At 40.3% G+C, this 24,686-nt stretch overlaps 1 protein-coding gene across 1 annotated transcript in view; it reads right to left on the bottom strand.

Moving 5' to 3' along the window:
* The window catches only part of LOC106580489 (semaphorin-4C), a 90,057-nt gene that overhangs the window by 18,003 nt on the left and 47,368 nt on the right, over positions 1-24,686 (bottom strand). Inside the window, exon 2 of the mRNA XM_014161613.3 lies at positions 19,237-19,438. Within this exon, the coding sequence (XP_014017088.1) occupies positions 19,237-19,339 (103 nt within the window). The 5' untranslated portion in view covers positions 19,340-19,438. The remainder of the gene's footprint in view (positions 1-19,236; positions 19,439-24,686) is intronic.

The raw sequence follows: 24,686 nt of genomic DNA, 5'->3' as shown, positions 1-24,686 counted from the left end.
CAAGTAGGTTGTTGAGCATTGCTAGACAGCTATTTTCAAGTTTTGCCATAGATTTTCAACACGATTTAAGTTAAATTTAACTAAGCCCCTCAGGAACATTCAATGTCGTCTTGGTAAGCAACTCCAGTGTATATTTGGCCTTGTGTTTTAGGTTATAGTCCTGCTGAAAGGTGAATTCATCTCCCAGTGTCTGTTGGAAAGCAGACTGAACCAGGTTTTCCTCTAGGATTTTGCCTGTGCTTAGCTCCAACTCTTTTTATCCAAAAAAACTCACTAGTCCTTGCCGATGACAAGCATACCCATAACATGATGCAGCCATCAACATGCTTGAAAATATGAAGAGTGGTACTCAGTGATGTGCACCAAACATAACACTTTGTATTCAGGACATAAAGTTAATTTCTTTGCCACATTTTTTGCAGTTTTACTTTAGTGCCTCAATGCAAACAGGATGCATGTTTTGTAATATTTTTATTCTGTACAGGCTTCCTTCTTTTCACTCTGTCATTTAGGTTAGTATTGTGGAATAACTACAATGTTGTTGACCCATTCTCAGTTTTCTCCTATCACAGCCATTAAACTCTGTAACTGTTTCTTTGTAGTGACTGGGTGTATTGATGCACCATCCAAAGTGTAATTAATAACTTCACCATGCTCCAAGGGATATTCAATTGTTATTTTAATTTTATTTGTACCCATCTACCAATAGATGCCCTCACAAGAATGGCACCTATTGGTAGATGGGTACAAAAAAAAACATTGAATATACCTTTGAGCATTGGAAAACCTCGCTGGTCTTTGTGGTTGAATCTGTGTTTGAAATTCACTGCTCGACTGAGGGACCTTATAGATAATCGCATGTGTGGGGTACAGAGATGAAGTAGTCATTCAAAAATCATGTTAAACACAATTATGGCAAACAGAGTGAGTCCATGCAACTTATTATGTGACTTGTTAAGTACATATTTACTCCTGAACTTATTTAGGCTTGCCATAACAAAGGGGTTGAATACTTATTGACTCAAGACATTTCAGCTTTTCATTTTTAATTAAAAACGTAATTCCACTTTGACATTATGGGGTATTGTGTGTAGGCCAGTGACACAAAATCAATTTTGAATACATTTTAAATTCAGGCAGAAACACAACAAAATGTGGGTGTGAATACTTTCTGAATGCACTGTACCTAGATAATACAGTTTGAAACACACACGTTTCACTTAACCTAAGATTGGCAATGCACATCGAAGCGTCGTACATGTTTATGTCACAAATGAAACACCTTTGAGGTCATAATTATCAGAGTTCAGCAGCAGTGGGATGTTGATGACTTTCTCTGTCATCAAAGTGGCACACACACACAGAGACACATCCTCCCAACACACACCCACACACACAGGAACACATCCTCCCAACACACACACACAGAGACACATCCTCCCAACACACACACAGCGACACATGAATAGACACAACCACACACACACAGAGACACATGTCTAGACACAACACACACACACCCACACACACAGAGACACATCCTCCCAACACACACAGACCCACACACACACACACACACACACACACACACACACACACACACACACACACACACACACACACACACACACACACACACACACACACACACACACACACACAGAGACACATGACTAGACACAACACACACACACAGACACATGACTAGACACAACACACACACACACACACACAGAGACACATCCTCCCAACACACACAGATCCACACACACAGAGACACATGACTAGACACAACACACACACACACACCCACACACAGACACAGAGACGCATGACTAGACACAACACACACACACGCACACCCACACACACACAGAGACACAACACACACACAGAGACACATGAATAGGCACAACCACACCTACACACACACACACACCCAAACACACAATGCAGCAAAACACAAACACACAGAGCCACAGACAGTAAGAAACCGATAGAGCGGAAATGAAAATGCAGTGTAGTTTCCATTATCCACGCCTGTGTTCCCTGTCGCGTCTCCGTGCCTCGCTCTTATCAAAGGGAAGTCATGTGCGAAACGTCAGACAAGCCTCAGTAAAGTGATATCATGAATTGAATAATATTTCTGTTCCTCTAAAAATAAGACCTGAGCTCCTTCAGGAGGAGTAATGATTTATGGTGACGACATCACGTTACTTCCTTCCTGGCCTAGTTTGAGGGTATAGCAACGAACCAGAACTATAGAGGTGATGGGTTGGAGGACAACAAGTCAGAGACAAAAAGAGAGGGGGAGGGAGAGAGATGGAGAGAGAAAGAGAGAGATCATGGAGGTATAGAAATCCAGGATAAGGAAGAGAGGAGGGGAAACTTGAGGGGATAGGCAGTGGGGAGAAGGGAATAAACATGGACTAGAGTTATTATCTGGAGAGCAGCAGCGTATAAACATTGGAGGGTATGGGTGCGTGTGCTGGATGAGGAGAGACAAGATGAGAGGAGAAGAGATCCTCAAGGGAGCCAAGAGCACATCTGCTAGGTTCTACCCTGCCAGAAAAGGTCTGGTGTTGACACACACACACACACACACACACACACACACACACACACACACACACACACACACACACACACACACACACACACACACACACACACACACACACACACACACACACACACAAACACAAACAACCCTCCGGGGTACCTGCTTAGTGACTTGAACGTTTCCCCACAATAACGGAACATTTTGCAGAGCTTGAAGGCGGTTGTTTAAAATGATTAGTGCCACTGTCATTACCAGTTGCTATGGCAGGCTGCACTTCCCATCTGTCACCACACAGCGTCAGTCCTGAGGCCAGTCTGACTGCCTGCATGTTAGGGGGGCTTAATGAGGGGTCTCTGTCAGATTTAGCAGGTATTATGAAAAGATACTACATATTAAAGGCCCTACATAAGAGAAGAGACTAAACTAGTAAGGGAAAATATAATGAAAGGGAGAGAAGGAGTAACATGCCACAGAAATGAGAGCAAAGAGAAGGTCTAATGATTTCAACAGATGAAACACACACACACACACACACACCACACACACACACACACACACACACACACCACAGACCAAAGGGAAAACTGCAAACCCATAAAATGTTGATTGTGGGTGAGGCAGCAGAGGTCTGTGTCTCTCCACAGTTGAACTCTTGAGATGTGCCAAGGTCACTTCTATGGGTTCTATGGAAACAGAGTACCGGTGTTCCATCTCTCTGGGACTTTAGCTAGCCACTCCGCTGTAAGAGTTCTATACTCCCATCTCTGTGATGTCTCTCTCTAGCTCCCATCTTCACTCTAGGTGTGTGTATGTGCGTGTGCTGCGTTGTGGGAGAGCGCAGGTTCAGGCTGGTGGAGGGAAGGGCCAGAGCAGCAGAGAAGCCGACCAGGGAGCAGGGCTTGGCTGGTTCAGAGCTCCTTTAGGTCTCCTCTGATGTGCCTCCATGCTGCTGCTCCAGCCTCTCGTCTTCAGTTAGCTAGCGCTCCTTTCAATGAGCGCTTTACTGAAGATACTGCCAGGCTCTGCTTATAGCTGCTAACCATGGAGGAGCTCACACACTGCACTATAATTAAAGGGCTATTTTAGGCTCTTTGAAGCAGCAACATGCAGACTAAAATGATTCAGACCAAGAAAGAAGGAAACCTACACTGTACAGCACCCGACCACTACAAAAGAATACACACACACAAACCCTGGTCAAAAGCAGGTGGGTCATTCCATGAAATTAGTGCATTTTGCATCCCTTTGAAATTTTTATTAGAAGTTGTTCAATAATATTGAATAGAATTTTAAAAGCCTGTTCTTCTCAATAGAGTGCCCTTAAATATAAACCACATGGAAAATTAAATACATTTTTTTTTTAAATAATCTTGCTAAAGTGCCAAGATTCTGCATTTTGACACGTCCCTCTGTGCCTCCACTGTGACTTCTAGGAAGATTTTAACCCACTTAACACCAACATTTATCCAAGTTTTCACCATCATTGTAAAGCCCTAGTTATTCTGTTGACAATGTCATTTTTGAAGATCGTTAGTCACTTTAAGGTAAAAAAACAACACCATGTTCCTCATTTTAAGGGCAACCCTGTTATGTGAATTGAACTCTTGTTTTAATAGGGTGAAACTATTCCTTTTTTTATTCTTCAAAAGAAACATTGAACATCTAATAGTCAAATCATAGTGTAAAAGCGGGTGAACTGGTTTTACTCCCTTTGGCCATTTTGTGGTGGATAACTAAGCAGGTTGCACATAACACATCAACCCTATTACCCATAGATAGACAGGCTAGACATGTTTAACAATAAAACAAATGTGAAAGCTTGAATTCAATTGCCCTTCCCTGTTGCACACAACAAGCTTCCATTCCCTCGGTCACAGGAGAATTTATGGATGATTTAAGATGAAGTCGTCAACCCTGTTATGGTCAACCCTGTTACTTTATTTGGCACTTAATAGGCACTTACTATAGTATTTATTTGTATTATTTTTTTTACATGGGAAAACATGTTTTTTATTAAGTTGAAAATGCACTCTTTATGACAGAATGTTAAAATTAGGTGACCAAGTTACACCACTCAAAAGGCACCTAATTGGTGGAACAACCCAGGTACCCACAAGGAGATAAATACACAGACAAACAGTAGTTTAACGGACACACACACAAACCGAGTTGTTGCATCAGGAGACAAGAGAAACTTCAGAGGAGATTGTATTGAAAGTCAAGGCATGAGACAATGAGTACATGGAGAGAGATGGGAAGAGCTGTGTAATTGCTGTAGATTAGGGGGGGAGTGGTGAGAGAGGGGTGAAGTGGACTAGGAGATATGGGGGAGGAGAAGTGGGAGGGCAAACATGGAGAGGAAATGCTAAACGTGGATTAACACAACAACAGAACGAGTGGAAGACCAGGGGTGATAGGAGGAGAGATGAGTGTGATGAAAGCAGAAACAGGGCCGTGACTGAAGCAGTGGGAGATTGCAGTTCAATTCTACACAAAGACGATTAAATCAAGTTGATTTATTCCACAAATGACCTTGCTGAAAAAGAGTGCCACGGTTAAGAGTGCCCACTTCATGCTGCCTGGCCGCCTTGCTTTGGCAATGTAAACATATGTTTCCCATGCCAACAAAGCCCTTTGAATTGAATTGAGAGAGGGACAATGAGAGAGAAAGTTTTGTGATGGACCCCCAGTAGTTTACAGAACAATATGACTATTTATATTTTGCCCTGTTAATCAAAAGTGTTGGAAAAACTTGTCAATAATCAACTGACTGGCTTTCTTGATGTCTATAGTATTCTCTATGGTATGCAATCCAGTTTCCACTCAGGTTATGGATGTGTCACTGCAACCTTAAAGGTCCTCAATGATGTCACCATTGCCCTTGATTCTAAGCAATATTGTGCTGTTATTTTTATTAACATTCTTGTGGGCTGGCTAAGGAGTATTGGTGTCTGAGGGGTTTTTGATCTGGTTTGCTAACTACCGCTCTCAAAGAGTGCAGTGTATAAAGTCAGAAAATCTGCTGTCTCAGCCACTGCCTGTCACCAAGGGAGTACCCCAAGGCTCGATCCTAGGCCCAACGCTCTTTTCAATTTACATAAACAACATAGCTCAGGCAGTAGGAAGCTCTCTCATCCATTTATATGCAGATGATACAGTCTTATACTTAGCTTACCCCTCCCCGTTAAATGCTCTACCACAGGTATTCCCAAATTGGGGTACGCACAATGCCGTCGGGGGTATGCCAAATAAAAATGTGATTCACATTTTAAAAAATTATAATAATTCAAACAGTCCATTTATATTTTCCAACTGGGCTATACATTTGGGTGAGGTTTTTTTCTCACCTGAGTAGCCTACGTTTCACTACAGAAAATAAAATTAAACCATCTAGTGTTCAGTGAAATAACAACACAATGTCAAATACAGGTAGCCTAGTCAAATAATTAACATCCAATCACATTAACCATTACTCTCTAGCGGGAATTCCACTAATGGTCCATATGTAGCCAAAAGCTTGCATGATGACGAGTTTCTCACACAACTGGCCTATCTGGGTGATGTTTTTTGTCGCCTGAATGATCTGAATCTAGGATTACAGGGACTCTCCGCAACTATATTCAATATGCGGGACATTAACAAGGACAACACACAGGTCTTTCCATCATTGTATGATTTTTTGTGTGCAAATTAACTCAAGCTTACGGACAATGTCAAATGTGATATAGCGAAGCACCTGAGTGAGTTGGGTGTGCAATTACGCAGGTACTTTCCCCCGAAACGGATGACACAAACAACTGGATTCATTATCCTTTCATACCCTGCCTCCAGTCCACTTACAAATATCGAAACAAGAGAGCCTCATCGAAATTGCAACAAGCTGTTCTGTGAAAATTGAATTCAAATCAGAAGCCACTGCCAGATTTCTGGATTGGGCTGTGCTCAGTGTCCTGCCTTAGCAAATCGTACTGTTAAGACACTGATGTCCTTTGCAACCACGTACCTATGTGAGAGTGGATTCTCGGCCCTCACTAGCATGAAAACTAAATACAGGCACAGACTGTGTGTGGAAAATGATTTAAGACAGACTCTCTCCAATACAACACAACATTGCAGAGTTATGTGCATCCTTTCAAGCACACCCTTCTCATTAACCTGTGGTGAGTTATTCATAATTTTCGATGAACAAATAAGGTATTATATGTAAAATGGTTAAATAAAGAGCAAAATTATGGATTATTATTATATTATTATTTGTTCCCTGGTCCTGTAAGAGCTCTTTGTCACTTCCCACAAGCCGGGTTGTGACAAAAACTCACACTCATTCTTATGTTTAATAAATGTGTCGTGTGTTGCAGGTTTACAATGATGGCAAAAAAGAACATTTGAGAGTGCGCTGACCCTGGTGCTAGAGGGGGTACGCAGCTGGAGGTTGAATGTTTGAAGGGGTACGGGACTATAACAAGTTTGGGAACCACTGCTCCACAAACAAAGCTTTCTTAGTGTCCAACAAGCTTTCTCTACCCTTAACCTTGTTTTGAACACCTCCAAAACAAAGGTCATGTGGTTTGGTAAGATGAATGCCCCTCTCCCCACAGGTGTTATTACCTATGAGGGTTTAAAGCTTGAGGTAGTCATCTCATACAAGTACTTGGGAGTATGGCTAGACGGTACACTGTCCTTCTCTCACCACATATCAAAGGTGCAGGCTAAAGTTACATTTCCTCTATCGTAATCGCTCCTCTTTCACCCCAGCTGCCAAACTAACCCTGATTCAGATGACCATCCTACCCATGCTAGATTACTGAGACATCATTTATAGATCGTCAGGTAATGGTGCTCTCGAGTGGCTAGACATTCTTTACCATTTGGCCGTCAGATTTGCCACCAATGCTCCTTATAGGACACACCACTGCACTGTATACTCCTTTGTAAACTGGTCATCTCTGTATACCCGTCGCAAGACCCACTGGTTGATTCTTATTTATAAAACCCTCTTAGGCCTTACTACCCCCATCTGAGATATCTACTGCAGCCCTCATCCTCCACATACAACACCTGTTCTGCCAGTCACACACTGCCAAAGCACACACATACCTGGGTCACTCCTCTTTTCAGTTCACTGCAGCTAGCGACTGGAACGAGCTGCAACAAACACTCAAACTGGACAGTTTTATCTCAATCTCTTCATTCAAAGACTCAATCATGGACACTCTTACTGACAGTTGTGGCTGCTTTGTGTGATGTATTGTGGTCTCTACCTTCTTGCCCTTTGTGCTGTTGTCTGTGCCCAATAATGTTTGTACCATGTTTTGTGCTGCTATAATGTTCTGTTCCTACCATGTTGTTGTTATGTTGTGTTGCTACCATGCTGTGTTGTCATGTCTTGCTGCCTTCTATGTTGATGTCTTAGGTCTCTCTTCCTGGTGTTGTGTTGTCTCTCTGGTCCCTGTAGCTCAGTTGGTAGAGCATGGTGTTTGCAACGCCAGGGTTGTGGGTTTCATTCCCACGGGGGACCAGTACGGGGAAAAAATAATAACGTATGAAATGCATGCATTCACTACTGTAAGTCGCTCTGGATAAGAGCGTCTGGTAAATGTGTGTTTTGTCCTATATTTATATTTTATTTATTTTTAATCCCATCCCCCGTCCTCGCAGGAGGCCTTTTGCCTTTTGGTAGGCCGTCATTGTAAATAAGAATTTGTTCTTAACCTCTCTGGGACACACTATTCAACAGCCAGTGAAAAAGCAGGGCGGCAAATTCAAAACAACAAAAATCTCATAATTCAAATTTCTCAAACATACAACTATTATATCCCATTTTAAAGATACACTTCTCGTTAATCCAACTACATTGTCCGATTTCAAAAAGGCTTTACGGCGAAAGCATAACATTAGATTATGTTAGGACAGCGCCTAAACAAAAAAAAACACACAGCCATTTTCCAAGCAAGGAGAGGCGTCACAAAAACCAGAAATACAGCTAAAATTAATCACTAACCTTTGATGATCTTCATCAGATGACACTCCCAGGACTCAATGTTACACAATACATGTAGGTTTTGTTCGATAAAGTTCATATTTATATCCATAAACCCCATTTTACATTGGCGCGTGATGTTCAGAAAATGCTTACCGACCCAATAGGTCCACAGATGACGCAATCTCGATCACACTGCACACTGCCCTAACCCATCTGGACAAGAGGAATACCTATGTAAGAATGCTGTTCATCGATTACAGCTCAGCATTTAACACCATAGTACCCTCCAAACTCGTCATTAAGCTCGAGACCCTGGGTCTCGACCCCGCCCTGTGCAACTGGGTCCTGGACTTCCTGACGGGCCGCCCCCAGGTGGTGAGGGTAGGTAACAACATCTCCAACCCACTGATCCTCAACACTGGGTCCCCACAAGGGTGCGTTCTCAGCCCTCTTCTGTACTCCCTGTTCACCCACGACTGCGTGGCAATGCACGCATCCAACTCAAATCATCAAGTTTGCAGACGACACTACAGTGGTAGGCTTGATTACCAACAACGACGAGACGGCCTACAGGGAGGAGGTGAGGGCCCTCGGAGTGTGGTGTCAGGAAAATAACCTTGCACTCAGTGTAAACAAAACAAAAGAGATGATCGTCAGCAGAGGGAGCAGCCCCCTATCTACATTGACGGGACAGTAGAGGAGAGGGTGGAGAGTTTTAAGTTCCTTGGCGTACACATCACGGACAAACTGAAATAGTCCACCCACACAGACAGAGTGGTGAAGAAGGCGCAGCAGCGCCTCTTCAACCTCAGGAGGCTGAAGAAATTCGGCTTGTCACCAAAAACACTCACAAACATTTACAGATGCACAATCGAGAGCATCCTGTCTGGCTGTATCACCGCCTGGTACGACAGCTGCTCCGCCCATAAACGGAAGGCTCTCCAGAGGGTAGTGAGGTCTGCACAACGCATCACCGGGTGCAAACTACCTGCCCTCCAGGACACCTACACCACCCGATGTCACAGGAAGGCCAAAAAGATCATCAAGGACAGCAACCATCCGAGCCACTGCCTGTTCACCCCGCTAACATCCAGAAGGCGAGGTCAGTACAGGTGCATCAAAGCTGGAACCAAGAGACTGAAAAACAGCTTCTATTTCAAGGCCATCAGACTGTTAAACAGCCATTACTAACATTGAGTGGCTGCTGCCAACATACTGACTCAACTCAAGCCACTTTAATAATGGGAAAATTGATGTAATCAATTTATCACTAGGCACTTTATATTATATAATGTTTACTTACCCTACATTACTCATCTCATATGTATATACTGTACGCCATACCATCTACTGCATCTTGCCATCTTGAAATAATTAGATGTATCACTAGCCACTTTAAACAAGCCACTTTATAATTTTTTCATAACCTACATTACTCATCTCATATGTATATACTGTACTCTATACCATCTACTGCATCTTGCCATCCTGATGTAAGGTATCACTAGCCACCTTAAACAATGCTGCTTTATATGTTTTCATACCCTACAATACTCATCTCATATGTATATACTGTACTCCATACCATCTACTACATCTTGCCTATGCCGTTCGGCCATTGCTCATTGATATATTTTTATGTACATATTCGTATTCATTCCTTTACACTTGTGTGTACAAGGTAGTTGTTGTGGAATTGGTAGGTTACTTGTTAGATATTACTGCATGGTCGGAACTAGAAGCACAAGCATTTCGCTACACTTGCATTAACACCTGCTAACCATGTGTATGTGACAAATACATTTGATTTGAAATGTATTGCCTCCAAAACTTCCAGTGAATGAGCACATCAATTTACAAAAATACTCATCATAAACGTTGATCAAATTTACAACAGTTATTGAAAGAACTATAGATACACTTCTCTTTAACCTCTATGGGCTAGGTGGGACGCTTGCGTCCCACCTACTCAACAGCCAGTGTAATCCCGTGGCGCGATATTCAAATACCTCAAAAATGCAAAAACGTCAATTTTTCAAACATATGACTATTTTACACCATTTTAAAGACAAGACTCTCGTTAATCTAACCACACTGTCCGATTTCAAAAAGGCTTTACAACGAAAGCAAAACATTAGATTATGTCAGCAGAGTACCCAGCCAGAAATAATCAGACACCCATTTTTCAAGCTAGCATATAATGTCACATAAACCCAAACCACAGCTAAATGCAGCACTAACCTTTGATGATCTTCATCAGATGACAACCCTAGGACATTATGTTATACAATACATGCATGTTTTGTTCAATCAAGTTCATATTTATATCAAAAACCAGCTTTTTACATTAGCATGTGACTAGCATGTGACTAGCATTCCCACCGAACACTAAATTACTCACGATAAACGTTCACAAAAAGCATAACAATTATTTTAAGAATTATAGATACAGAACTCCTCTATGCACTCGATATGTCCGATTTTAAAATAGCTTTTCGGTGAAAGCACATTTTGCAATATTCTCAGTAGATAGCCCGGCATCACAGGGCTAGCTATTTAGACACCCAGCAAGTTTAGCACTCACCAAAGTCAGATTTACTATAAGAACAATTTTATTACCTTTGCTGTTCTTCGTCAGAATGCACTCCCAGGACTTCTACTTCAATAACAAATGTTGGTTTGGTCCCAAATAATCCCTTGTTATATCCAAATAGCGGCGTTTTGTTCGTGCGTTCAAGACACTATCCGAAAGGGTAAATAAGGGTGACGAGCATGGCGAATTTCGTGACAAAAAAATTCTAAATATTCCATTACCGTACTTCGAAGCATGTCAACCGTTGTTTAAAATCAATTTTTATGCCATTTTTCTCGTAAAAAAGCGATAATATTCCGACCGGGAATCTGCGTTTAGGTAAAAAGAGGAAAGAAAATAAAGCACGGGGTCGACTCGTGCACGCGCCTAAGCCCATTGTCCTCTGATCGGCCACTTGCCAAACGCGATAATGTGTTTCAGCCAGAGGCTGCCTCGATATCATTCAGCTTTTTCCCGGGCTCTGAGAGCCTATGGGAGCTGTAGGAAGTGTCACGTTACAGCAAAGATCCTCAGTCTTCAATAAAAAGAGCCAAGATGAACAACAACTTGTCAGACAGGCCACTTCCTGTTCAGAATCTTCTCAGGTTTTTGCCTGCCATATGAGTTCTGTTATACTCACAGACACCATTCAAACAGTTTTATAAACTTTAGGGTGTTTTCTATCCAAAGCCAATAATTATATGCATATTCTAGTTACTGGGCAGGAGTAGTAACCAGATTAAATCGGGTACGTTTTTTATCCGGCCGTGTCAATACTGCCCCCTAGCCCTAACAGGTTAATGCAACCGCTGTGTCAGATTTCAAAATAGCTTTACGGTGAAAGCACATTGTTCAATATTCTGAGTACAGAGCTCAGCCATCAAAGCAAGCTATACAGTTACCCGCCATGTTCGGGAGTCAACAAAACTCAGAAATAATATTATAAATCTTCACTTACCTTTGCTGATCTTCGTCAGAATGCACTCCCAGGACTCCCACAAGAAATGTTTGTTTTGTTCGATAAACTCCATATTTATGTCGAAATACCTCCTTTTGTCCGCGCATTCAGATCACTATCCAAAGGCAAAATGCGCGAGCGCAAAACCAGAGACGAAAAGTCAAAATGTTCCATTACCGCTCGTAGAAACATGTCAAACGATGTTTACAATCAACCCTTAGGGTCTTTTTAACATAGATCTCGATAATATTCCAACTGGACAATAGCGTATTCATTACAGAGGAAAAAGAAGTAACGGCGCACCTGTGTGCCTGCGCAGTAAACAACTCATTGGTCCCAGGCTTGAGACAGCTCTTATTCTCTCCCCAGTAACAGTAGAAGCATGAAACAAGGTTCTAAAGACTGTTGACATCTAGTGGAAGCCTTAGGAAGTGCAAATGACCCCACAGACACTGTAGTTTGGCTAGGCAATCGCTTGAAAAACTACAAACCACTTCCTGGTTGGATTTTTTCTCAGGTTATTGCCTGCCATATGAGTTCTGTTATACTCACAGACATCATTCAAACAGTTTTAGAAACTTCAGAGTGTGTCCTATCAAAATCTACTAATAATATGCATATCCTACCTTCTGGGCCCGAGTAGCAGGCAATTTAATTTGGGCACGTTATTCATCTGAATTGTCGAATACTGCCCCGTCACCAAGAAGTTAACTGACTTGCTTAGTTAAATAAAGGTGAAATAAATAAATGACTATACTCCACTTTAGATCATGCCATAGTCTCCATCTCAATTCCATTCAACCAGGGACATAGTGGAGGATGGAGGGATCCTCTCTCGATTCAATTCCATTCAACCAGGGACATAGTGGAGGATGGAGGGATCCTCTCTCGATTCAATTCCATTCAACCAGGGACATAGTGGAGGATGGAGGGATCCTCTCTCGATTCAATTCCATTCAAAGGGCTTTATTGGCATGGGAAACATATATGTTTACATTGCCAAAGAAAGTGAAATAGATAATAAACAAAAAATGTATTAAAAAAAGAACTGTAAACATTACACTCTCTCTGTCTCTGTCTGTCCTCTCTGTCTGTTCTCCCCCAATCACACACCCCACCTCCATCCATCTATCCCTCCCTCCATCCCTCCCTCCCAACCACTCATTACCGTAATTGGTGGGCAGAGAGAGAAAGACTTCGAAAACAAATCCAATTTTGATAAACTCCCATATCTATTGCGTGAAATACCACAGTGTGCATCACAGCAGCAAGATTTGTGATCTGTTGCCACAATAAAAGGGTACCCAGTGAAGAACAAACACCATGGTAAATACAACCCATATTTATTTTCCCTTTTGTACTTTAACTATTTGCACATCATTACAGCACTGAAATAGGCATTATATGACATTTGAAATGTCTCCATTCCTCTGAAACTTTTGTGAATGTAATGTTTACTGTTAACTTTTGATTGTTTATTTCACTTTTGTTTATTATCTATTTCACTTGCTTTGGCAATGTAAACATATGTTTACATGCCAATAAAGCCTGTTCAATCAGTGTCACTCATTTGCATTGGTTTTCCTTTTAAGTTTTAGTCTCATTCTCTGCATCAAAGCATCCTGCTGGCATTTCAAACAAACCCCCACCCCTCTCCCTCTCTCAATTCAATTCCATTCAGAGGGGCTTCATTGGCATGGGAAACATATGTTAACATTGCCAAAGCAGATAAAATAAACAATAAACAAAAATGAAATAAACAATCAGAAATTAACTGTAAACACACACTCTCTCTCTCTCTCACTCTCTCTCTTGCTCTCAATTCAACTCATAGGGCTTTATTAGCATGGGAAACACATGTTTACATTGCCAAAGCAAGTGAAATAGATAATAAACAAAAGTGAAATAAACAATAAAAATTAACAATAAACATTACACTGTTGTAACGATGTGCAAATAGATAAAGTACAAAAGGGAAAATAATTAAACATAAATATGGGTTGTATTTACAATGGTGTTTGTTCTTCACTGGTTGCCCTTTTTCTTGTTGCAACAGGTCACACATCTTGCTGCTGTGATGGCACACTGGTATTTCACCCAGTAGATATGGGAGTTTATCAAAATTGGGTTGTTTCGAATTCTTTGTGGATCTGCGTAATCTGAGGGAAATATGTGACTCTAATATGGTCATACATTTGCCAGGAGGTTAGGAAGTGCAGCTCAGTTTCCACCTCATTTTGTGGTCAGTGTGCACATAGCCTGCATTCTCTTGAGTGCCAAGTCTGCCTACGGTGGCCTTTCTCAATAGCAAGGCTATGCTCACTGAGTCTGTACATAATCAAAGCATTCCTTAATTTTGGGTCAGTCACAGTGGTCAGGTATTCTGCCACTGTGTACTCTCTGTTTAGGGCCAAATAGCCTTCTAGTTTGCTCTGTTGTTTGGTCAATTCTTTCCAATGTGTTAACCTGTTGGGGGTAGGGGGCAGTATTTACACGGCCGGATAAAAAACGTACCGATTAATCTGGTTATTACTACTGCCCAGAAACTAGAATATGCATATAATTATTGGCTTTGGATAGAAAACACCCTAAAGTTTCTAAAACTGTTTGAATGGTGTCTGTGAGTATAACAGAACTCATATGGCAGGCAAAAACCTGAGAAGATTCTGTACAGGAAGTGGCCTTCTTGACTCTGTTTATTGAAGACTGAGGATCTTTGCTGTAACGTGATACTTCCTACGGCTCCCATAGGCTCTCAGAACCCGGGAAAAAGCTGAATGATGTAATTCCAGCCACTGGCTGAAAAACATTAGCGCTTTTGGCAAGTGCTCTATCAGAGGACAATGGGCTGAGGCGCGTGCACGAGTCGACCCAATGTTTTATTTTCTTTCGTCTTGGAACGTAAACACGCTTTCCCGGTCGGAATATTATCGCTTTTGTTACGAGAAAAATGGCATAAAAATTGATTTTAAACAGCGGTTGACATGCTTCGAAGTACGGTAATGGAATATTTAGATTTTTTTTGTCACGATTGAAGCGAAATGAAACTAGTTCAGTCACGATTTTTTTTGTCACTACCATTCGGATAGTGTCTTGAACGCACGAACAAAACAGAGGATATTTGGACATAACTATGGATTATTTTGAACCAAACCAACATTTGTTATTGAAGTAGAAGTCCTGGGAGTGCATTCTGACGAAGACAGCAAAGGTAATAACATTTTTCTTATAGTAAATCTGATTTTGGTGAGTGCTAAACTTGGTGGGTGTCTAAATAGCTAGCCCTGTGATGCCGGGCTATCTACTGAGAATATTGCAAAATGTGCTTTCACCGAAAAGCTATTTTAAAATCGGACATAGCGAGTGCATAGAGGAGTTCTGTATCTATAATTCTTAAAATAATTGTTATGTTTTTTGTGAACGTTTATCGTGAGTAATTTAGTAAATTCACCGGAAGTTTGCTAGTTCTGAACGTCACATGCTAATGTAAAAAGCTGGTTTTTGATATAAATATGAACTTGATTGAACAAAACATGCATGTATTGTATAACATAATGTCCTAGGGTTGTCATCTGATGAAGATCATCAAAGGTTAGTGCTGCATTTAGCTGTGGTTTGGGTTTATGTGACATTATATGCTAGCTTGAAAAATGGGTGTCTGATTATTTCTGGCTGGGTACTCTGCTGACATAATCTAATGTTTTGCTTTCGTTGTAAAGCCTTTTTGAAATCGGACAGTGTGGTTAGATTAACGAGAGTCTTGTCTTTAAAATGGTGTAAAATAGTCATATGTTTGAGAAATTGAAGTAATAGCATTTCTAAGGTATTTGAATAACGCGCCACGGGATTCAACTGGCTGTTGAGTAGGTGGGATGATTTCGTCCCGCCGACCCTAGAGAGGTTAAATAATTATATTTTTGTTTTCTCATGACTTGGTTGGGTCTAATTGTGTTGCTGTCCTGGGGCTCTGTGGGGTCTGTTTGTGTTTGTGAACAGAGCCCCAGGACCAGCTTGCTTAGGGGACTCTTCTCCAGGTTCATCTCTCTGTAGGTGATGGCTTTGTTATGGAAGGTTTGGCTCCCTCTCTCTCTCTCTCTCTCTCTCTCTCTCTCTCTCTCTCTCTCAGACTACAGATGCTGTGCTTTGTATAGAGCTGGTTTACAGGGCTGTCAGTGGGCTAGGAGAGTTAAAGTACACACACCAAACTCCATTTTAACTGCTCCTGACTGGGCCACAAGAAAGGCTGGGGCGAGTAGCATCTAGCGGGGCTGTGTCTATGTCCGTTAAGTGTTCGAAAATAACCAGCTAATGGATACTCCAGTCAGGCGTGCTCAAATCAGGGAGCAATGAGGGAGGTGTACTGGAGTGTGTGTGAGAGATAAATGAGAAAGAGAGAAGAGTGGAAAAGAAAGAGAAGGAAAGAGAGGAGAGAGAGAAAGGGAAGGGAGGATAGAGAGAGAGTGAGAGAAGAAGTAGAGAGAGAGGGAAGAAGCAGTTAAAAGTGTCTGTGTTTTTTCCTCTTCAGAGCCCAAATTACTTAGCCACACATAATTATAGAAGTGGGGCTTAGGCCTGGGTGGGGTGTGGGGGAGAGGGAATAAATATTATCTCTGCTCCCATCTCCCTACTTCCCCCTCCCTAACCCTCCCGATCACCACCCACCCCAAACTGCCTGGGAGCACTAAATCCCTCAGACTGCTAGGCTAAGCATTATACACACTCTGGTAGCTCTCTCAATTCAATTCAATTTAAAGGCTTTACTGGCAGGGGACACATGTTTACATTGCCAAAGCAAGTGAAATAGATAATAAACAAAAGTGAAATAAACAATAAAAAAATGTAGAATAAACATTACACTCAAAAAAGTTTCAAAAGAATAAAGACATTTCAAATGTCATTTTATGTCTATATACAGGGTTGTAATGATGTGCAAATAGTTAAAGTACAAAAGGGAAAATGAATAAACATAAATATAGGTTGTATTTACAATGGTGTTTGTTCTTTACTCTCTCTCCCCCTCTCTGCTTCGTTCTGCCTCACTCTTTATTGCCCTACTCTTGCTCGCACCATCACACACGCACGCACGCACACACACACACACCACACACACACAGTTGATGTTTATGTGATCTGTGTGTGCAGAGACACAGAGCACTTTGTAGATGTTAAGCTCTGTGTGTTTGTCTTTTCTGTCTCTTTATCACTGCGTTGCTCCTCTTACTCCTGTGAAGATATTTCCTCTCCTTTTATGGCTATCTGCTCCTCTCTTTCTCTAACTCTCTCTCTTTCTAATCTATTCTCTCGTTCTCTAACTCTCTCTCTTTCTAATCTATTCTCTCTTTCTCTAACTCTCTCTCTTTCTAATCTATTCTCTCTTTCTCTAACTCTCTCTCTCTTTCTAATCTATTCTCTAACTCTCTATTTCTCTCTCTCTCTCTATTTCTCCCTCTCTCTTTCTAATCTATTCTCTCTTTATTCTCTCTCTCTCTTTATTCTCTCTCTCTCTTTATTCTCTCTCTCTCTTTATTCTCTCTCTCTCTTTATGCTCTCTCTCTTTATGCTCTCTCTCTTTATGCTCTCTCTCTTTATGCTCTCTCTCTTTATGCTCTCTCTCTTTATGCTCTCTCTCTCGCTGATATTGACTGCTTGTCAATTGCTGTTTCCATTGTGTTTCCATTCACACCCCTCACACTAACAATGACAGTTGAGAGTCAGGGACAGGAAAAGGAGTGTGGGGGAGAGGGGGATAAAGAGAGAGAGAGAGAATGGAAAGAGTGTGATGGAAAGAAAAGAGGCTGCTTTTATATAATAGAAGTCTTGATAAGTACAGCTGAAGTGTGATGTCTTTGTGAGAATAGTACAGGCAGTTTGGTTCTTATCAGGGCTGAAAGCAAAGAAAGGACGGAGGAGTGGGATAAAAAGGAGAAGAAAGAGAAGGAAGTGAAGGAAAAGAAAGGACAGAATAAAGGTGTGAGGTGGTTATGTGGTATATGAGTGAGAAAGAGGCAGAAGTAAATCAACTTCCCCTTCTGAAATGATATTTTCTCAGCTTCTAACAATTGCTATTGTTTTCCATTGACAGCTGGACTTAAAACAGACAGATGAAAACAGCAAACACAGTGACTGTGAACAGTTAATATTTTAAGTGTGAGAACTAGTGTGCTCTCGCTGGAAATAGAAGGCATTTGAGAGAAAACAGCGTCAACGGCGTCTATGGCATCACAGCATGTCAAATTGGAAAGCAAGTCTATTTTTCTTGCGTCTACACGGAGCAATCTGGTAAAAGCAAATAAATTGCGTGGATCGTTTGTAGAAATGGAATTAGAGGAACCGTTATGTCTTCCCAATGCTAAGTAGACTAAAGATGTCGTTTAAAATGTATTGGGCTATAAGCTAAGATTTATCAGTCAAATAGGCTACTAGGCAGGGTAGCCTAGTGGTTAGCGCTTTGGGCTAGTAACCGAAAAGTTGCAAGTTCAAATCCCTTAGCTGACAAGGTACAAATCTGTCGTTCTGCCCCTGAACAAGGCAGTTAACCCACTGTTCCTAGGCCGTCATTGAAAATAAGAGTTTGTTCTTAACTAACTTGCCTAGTTAAATAAAGGTAAAAACATTTTTTTATAAAATTGAAAACACTTGCAGCCTACCTGTGTTGATTTCAACCAAAGGCATATAGCCTAGTCAGGCTACAACTAGAGGACTCGGATTTCAATAGAGAATACTGTTTATGTATAAGAACGAGACATGGTTGTTTATAAGCAACTCTGGTTTATTAGCTATAACATCCTTGTGAGCTAGCAAAGCAACAACAGTTTAGCACTGGTACGGTGGCTCTCGTAGGACATTTAAGGAACTCACAACAGTAACGCTGAGGGGCTACATAGCGAACAAACACCACTGTTTATTATGGATTTTCATGACAACGTTGGCATTTACAGTGTATGTGAATTGACACTGGCTACTCTGGGGTCTCTCCATGTGATTTTGGCTTTAGAGTAGTGAGTACATCCATTTTTCATACTGATCCCCCATGGGAATCAAACCCACAAACCTAATGTTACAAACGCCATGCTCTACCAACTATAAATGAGCCCTATGGACCCTGGTTAAAAGCAGTGTACTATACTGTGAATAGGGTTTCACTTCAGGTAGACACTCACCATGGTATCTGACGGTCTTGCGTGGTATTGGGTTCCAGTTGAGACTCAACGACTTCTCCCAACCAATCAGAAGAAGAAACATCAGGACCTTAGCCTCACCCATGGCTCCGATATAGCCAGGCAGTCTCAGCGAGGCCGTTGATTCGCTGGTTGATGTTGAGTGACAGTGGAGATAAACAGTGTGGGAATAGCCTCTGGCAGCCTGCCAAAGACAGATGAAACATAAAGTCAGTTAAAGCGTCATGAACAACCACCACTATGTCTCCCCAGCCGAGCAGCCGGACGACATTCACAAACATCTTATCAAACGAGGTGGGAGATTTTAATACGGTTTTAAATACCTCTATGGACCGGAAAGGAAATCACACTACAAACTATCACCCTCAGGCACTTAAGGAAATCATGAATGTCATGGATATATTGGAATTAGTGGATATATGGAGGCTTAAATACCCTGACCTAGTGAGATATACATGGCGGAGGCTTAATCAAGCTAGTCGTCTTGATTACTTTCTTATGCCATTCTCTCTGGCACCAAAAGTTTAAAAAGTGTTGATAGGGAACAGAATGTGGTCGGATCATCACATAATTGGCATATATATTACTCTTACAGAATTTCCACGTGGGAGAGGATATTGGAAATTTTATCAAAGCCTACAGGAGGATAACTTGTTTTTAACTAGGACAGAAGAATTTATAACAGATTTTTTTCCCGACATAAAATAGGTACAGCAAATCCCCTTATTGTATGGGACACTTTTAAATATGCCATTAGATGCCATGCAATTCAGTACTCATCTATAAAACAAAAGCAATTTAGATCAAAAGAGTCCATATTAACAAAGGAAATTGAAGAACTAACAGTACAGTTAGATAACAATAAAACTGTACCATAGAGGCACAGAATAAGTTAGAGGAAAAACAAAAAGAAATGGAGGAACTTATTCAAGAAAGATCCATATAAAAATAAAGTGAACTGGATGGAATATGGGGAAAAATGCACCAAATTCTTTTTCAGTCTTCAACATAGAAATGCTACCAATTTTTTTTATTGAAACTTGTTACAAATGATGGAGTCACTCATGATTCACCAAACTATATTTTGAAAGAGGAAGTAAAGTACTTTAAGAATATGTTTTCGTTTCAGCTCCACTAACTGAAACTAATTGTATGGATATTTTTCCTAATAATAATGTAAAATTAACATCTGTACAGAAAGACTCATGTGAAGGTCAAATTACAGAAGAGGAACTTCTTGATGCAATTAAAGCCTTTAAGTCTGGGAAAACTCCAGGGCTGGATGTCATACCAGCGGAAGTATACCAAACATTTTTTTATATACTCAGAGGACCACTATTAGCATGTTTTAACCACTCCTATATAAACGGCAGATTATCCGACACGCAACAAGAAGGTTTGATTTCATTATTACTGAAACAGGACCCAAGTGGTATATATAAAGATCCAGTCCATTAAAAAAATTGGAGACCTCTTACACTTCAGTGTTGTGATGCAAAAATTCCAGCTAAATGCTTGGCACATAGAATTAAAAAGGTTTTGGCAGATATTATTCAACCTAATCAGACAGGTTTTTTACATGGACGATACATTGGAGATAATATAAGACAAGTACTGGAAACAATAGAATACTATGAAATATCGGGGAAACCAGGCCTAGTTTTCATAGCTGACATTAAAAAGGCTTTTGATAAAGTACGACAGGAGTTTATATATAAATGCCTGGAATATTTACATTTGGGAGAATATCTTATAAAATGGGTTAAAGTTATGTATAGTAACCCTAGGTGTAAAATAGTAAATAATGCCTACATAGTTTGTCACGCTCTGACCTAGGAGAGCTGTGTTTTTCTGTTTATTTAGGTCAGGGTGTGATATGGGTGGGCAGTCTATGTTTTTGTTTACTATGTTTTGTTCTTGTTTTTCTAGTTCTAGGTTGAGTTTTGATGATCTCCAGTTAGAGGCAGCTGGTTTGTGTTGTCTCTAATTGGAGATCATATTTAAGTTGGGGTTTGTCTATGGGGTTTTGTGGGTAGTTGTTTTCCATTTTGTAAGTATTACCTGACGGAACAGTTGGCTGTCGTTTTTGTTGTTTTCTGTTTAGTGTCTTCATTAAAGTAAATATGAGCACTCTACACACCGCGCCTTGGTCCCCTTCAAATGACGAGTGTTACATAGTTTTAAACTGTCAAGAGGAGTAAAACAAGGTTGTCCACTATCGGCATTTCTATTTATTATGGCCATCGAAATTTTAGCTGTTAAAATTAGATCCAACAATAATATCAAGGGATTAGAAATCCGTGGCTTAAAAACAAAGGTGTCATTGTACGCTGATGATTCATGTTTTCTTTTAAAACCACAATTAGAATCCCTCCACAGCCTCATAGAGAATCTAGATACTTTTGCTAACCTCTCTGGATTAAAACCAAATGATGATTAAGTGTACTATATTACGTATGTGGATGTGGACATACTTGGTATACATATCCCGAAAGAAATAAATTATCTCACTCCAATAAATTCTAATAGAAAGTTAGCAAAAATAGATAAGATCTTGCTACCATGGAAAGGAAAACACCTGTCTATTTGTGGAAAAATCACCCTGATTAACTCTTCAGTCATATCACAGTTTACCTATTTGCTTATGGTTTTGCCTACACCTTGTGACCTGCTTCTAAATTATATGAACAAAAAATATTCAATTTTATTTGGAATGGTAAGCCAGACAAAATTAAAAGGGCCTATTTATTTAATGAATATGAATTCGGAGGGCAGAAAATATGAAATATTAAGCATTAGACCTCTCACTAAAGGCATCAGTCATACAAAAGTTATACCTAAATCCGAAATGGTTCTCTAGTAAATTCGTAAGAATGTCTCACCCTATGTTCAAGAATGGCCTTTTCCCCTTTATTCAGATTACAACTGCTCACTTTCGGTTATTTGAAAACGAAATAATCTCCAAAATATAGTTATTTTTTAAACAAGCCTTAGAAAGTTGGTTGTAATTTCAGTTTAATCCACCTGAAAAACAGAACAAATAAAACAACAAATATTGTGGTTAAACTGAAATATACTGATTGATTCAAAAAACGAATTTTTCAATATATATATAAAAAAGGTATAATCTTTGCAAATTATATCATAAATAGGACTGGTGGAGTTATGTCACACATGCAGCTAACACAGACATATGGAAATGTCTGCTCTACCCAAAATTACAACCAATTAATTGCAGCATAACCACAAAAATAGAAGAGGCAAGTGGAAGGGGGGAAAGTAAGGAATTTGTCTGTCGGACCTGCATTAAAGACCAAAAATGGTTATAGAAAATTGTGACAAATAAAAATATATACCAGTTTCATTTAAGGACTAAAAAACTGACAGCTGTGCTATATAAATTGCAAAATCATTGGGAAGAGATTTTCGATGTACCCATTCCATGGCACATGGTTTATGAATTGACACAGAAAACGATGCCAGATTGTAAACTTCGAATTTTTCAATTAAAATTATTATACAAAATTCTTGCAACCAATAGAATGTTATATATATGGGGGATACAATCTTCCCAGCTCTGCAGATTCTGCTGTGAGGAGGCAGAGTCATTAGATCCTTTGTTTTGGTACTGTCCATATCTAGCTCGTTTTTGGTCACAGGTCCAGGAATGGCAACATTTGCCTAGAACTAATGCTGCAGATAGCAATACTGGGTTATTTGAAAAGTCATAGTCAATCGATTAATAATATAATAATTATTTTAGCAAAAATGTTTACCTTTAATTTAGAATCTGTAGAAACTATGAGAATAGAAAGGTTTAGGACTTTTGTGAAGCATCACAGCACAGTTGAAAAATATATGGCAAATAGAAATCCAAAATGGATGGTGTTGAGAGATGGATGGGAGGGGTTGAATGGAGCTGAAGGGTGGGACTAATAACAATAAGATAACAAATCTAAAAAATACTTGGTCTGTAAAATGTATATAGGTTCAGAACTTTTGTAAATAGCACAGTTAAAAATAGAAATCAAACTGGATGGACATCAGAAATAGAGAAAGGCCAGGACTAAAAACAAACAAAATATAACTATTGTAAAATAGATTGTGTCTGTAAAATGTGAATAGTATGTATAAACTGAAGGAAGAAGCCTAAGTGTTATTGTTTATTAGTTCACTCCAATTGGGGGAGGGGTGATAGGGTTTGTGGGCAATAATAAAGGAAAATAAATCAATCAATAAAAAAAGGAAACATCTTATCAGAGCTCTGTCAATCCAATTCAAAGACAGTTACTACATTGAATCACCAGGTAGCAAAGTTAATGTGTGTTGGCAGCCCGTCAACTACACAGAAAATGAATGTCAAAGCAAGGACAATTCAACACACAATGTAGTTGATGATAATTCTCCTAAATGGGTATGTCAAACGACAAACTTGTTTTGTCTTTGACAGGCGATGCTAACAGCTGTTTGTTTTAATAATGGAGGTAAACAATACAAACATTACCTCAGACGCAGTTTGAAACACTCAAAATGCAACAGGAGTACACTATAAAACGTAACCCACTTTCCCTCCTTCCATGGAATCGTCATTCCACACCTGCTGGTGTCTATCAGAGAGCCAAATCAACACTTTGATGCTGTTTACTGATTTGAGAAGGTTGACTTCAAAATGTGCATAAAATGTCAAATTGTGTTTACTCTTGGAGATGGATGAAAAATGTCTGTCTGTGCCGATGCATTTTATTGCTCGATGTAAGTCAGCCCCAAATGTTATGTGAATTTTAAATGTCTGCTTTAATGGGCAGACTTTATGTCTAGTTTGCCATTCAGGAGACCGGGGTGTGAATTTAGATGCAAAGCCTGTACAGCACATTCTGCACCCAATCTGACTTCTATTGATTTAGTTTTTGGGAAAGAAAGAGCAGCCGCACAGAGAAAGTCCAAGATTATCTAAATGTGCTTTAAATGACTAGACTTAGTGGAGGGCCGGGATAAAACTATTTGATGACTTACAGCTCACAGTTCTGACTTCAGGTTTTATTGGATCGATGGAGAGGCCTTTGGCTTAGGGTTGAGTAGAGAAAGAGAGAGGGGGAGGGAGGAATGGAGAGAGAGAGAGAGAGAGAGAGAGATAGAGAGAAGAAAAGAGAGAGATAGAGAGAGGAGGGAAATAGAGAAAGAGAGCCTGTGTGTTTAGAAACATGGAGGGTGGAGGGTGTCTGGAAGCAGCAGCGAAAGGCTTCACATTATCTCCCAAGCTGCTGAGAGTCCTCAAATCTCAAATGGCATTCTCGCCTCTTTTTTTCACTCTTTCTGCTGAGAGATAAGACATTGACTGAGTGAGCATCCTGGAGGTCGGATTAAGAGGACTAGACCTGTGTAAACATACTGTAGCTGGGGTAGGTGAGGGTAGAGAGATGGGCGAGGGTGGA

This window comes from Salmo salar, chromosome 20, assembly GCF_965601325.2.
Source record: "Salmo salar chromosome 20, fSalSal1, whole genome shotgun sequence".
Lineage (NCBI taxonomy): Eukaryota > Metazoa > Chordata > Actinopteri > Salmoniformes > Salmonidae > Salmo > Salmo salar.
Note: the sequence above shows the minus strand (reverse complement) of the source record. Positions and strands in the feature narration are given on the sequence as shown.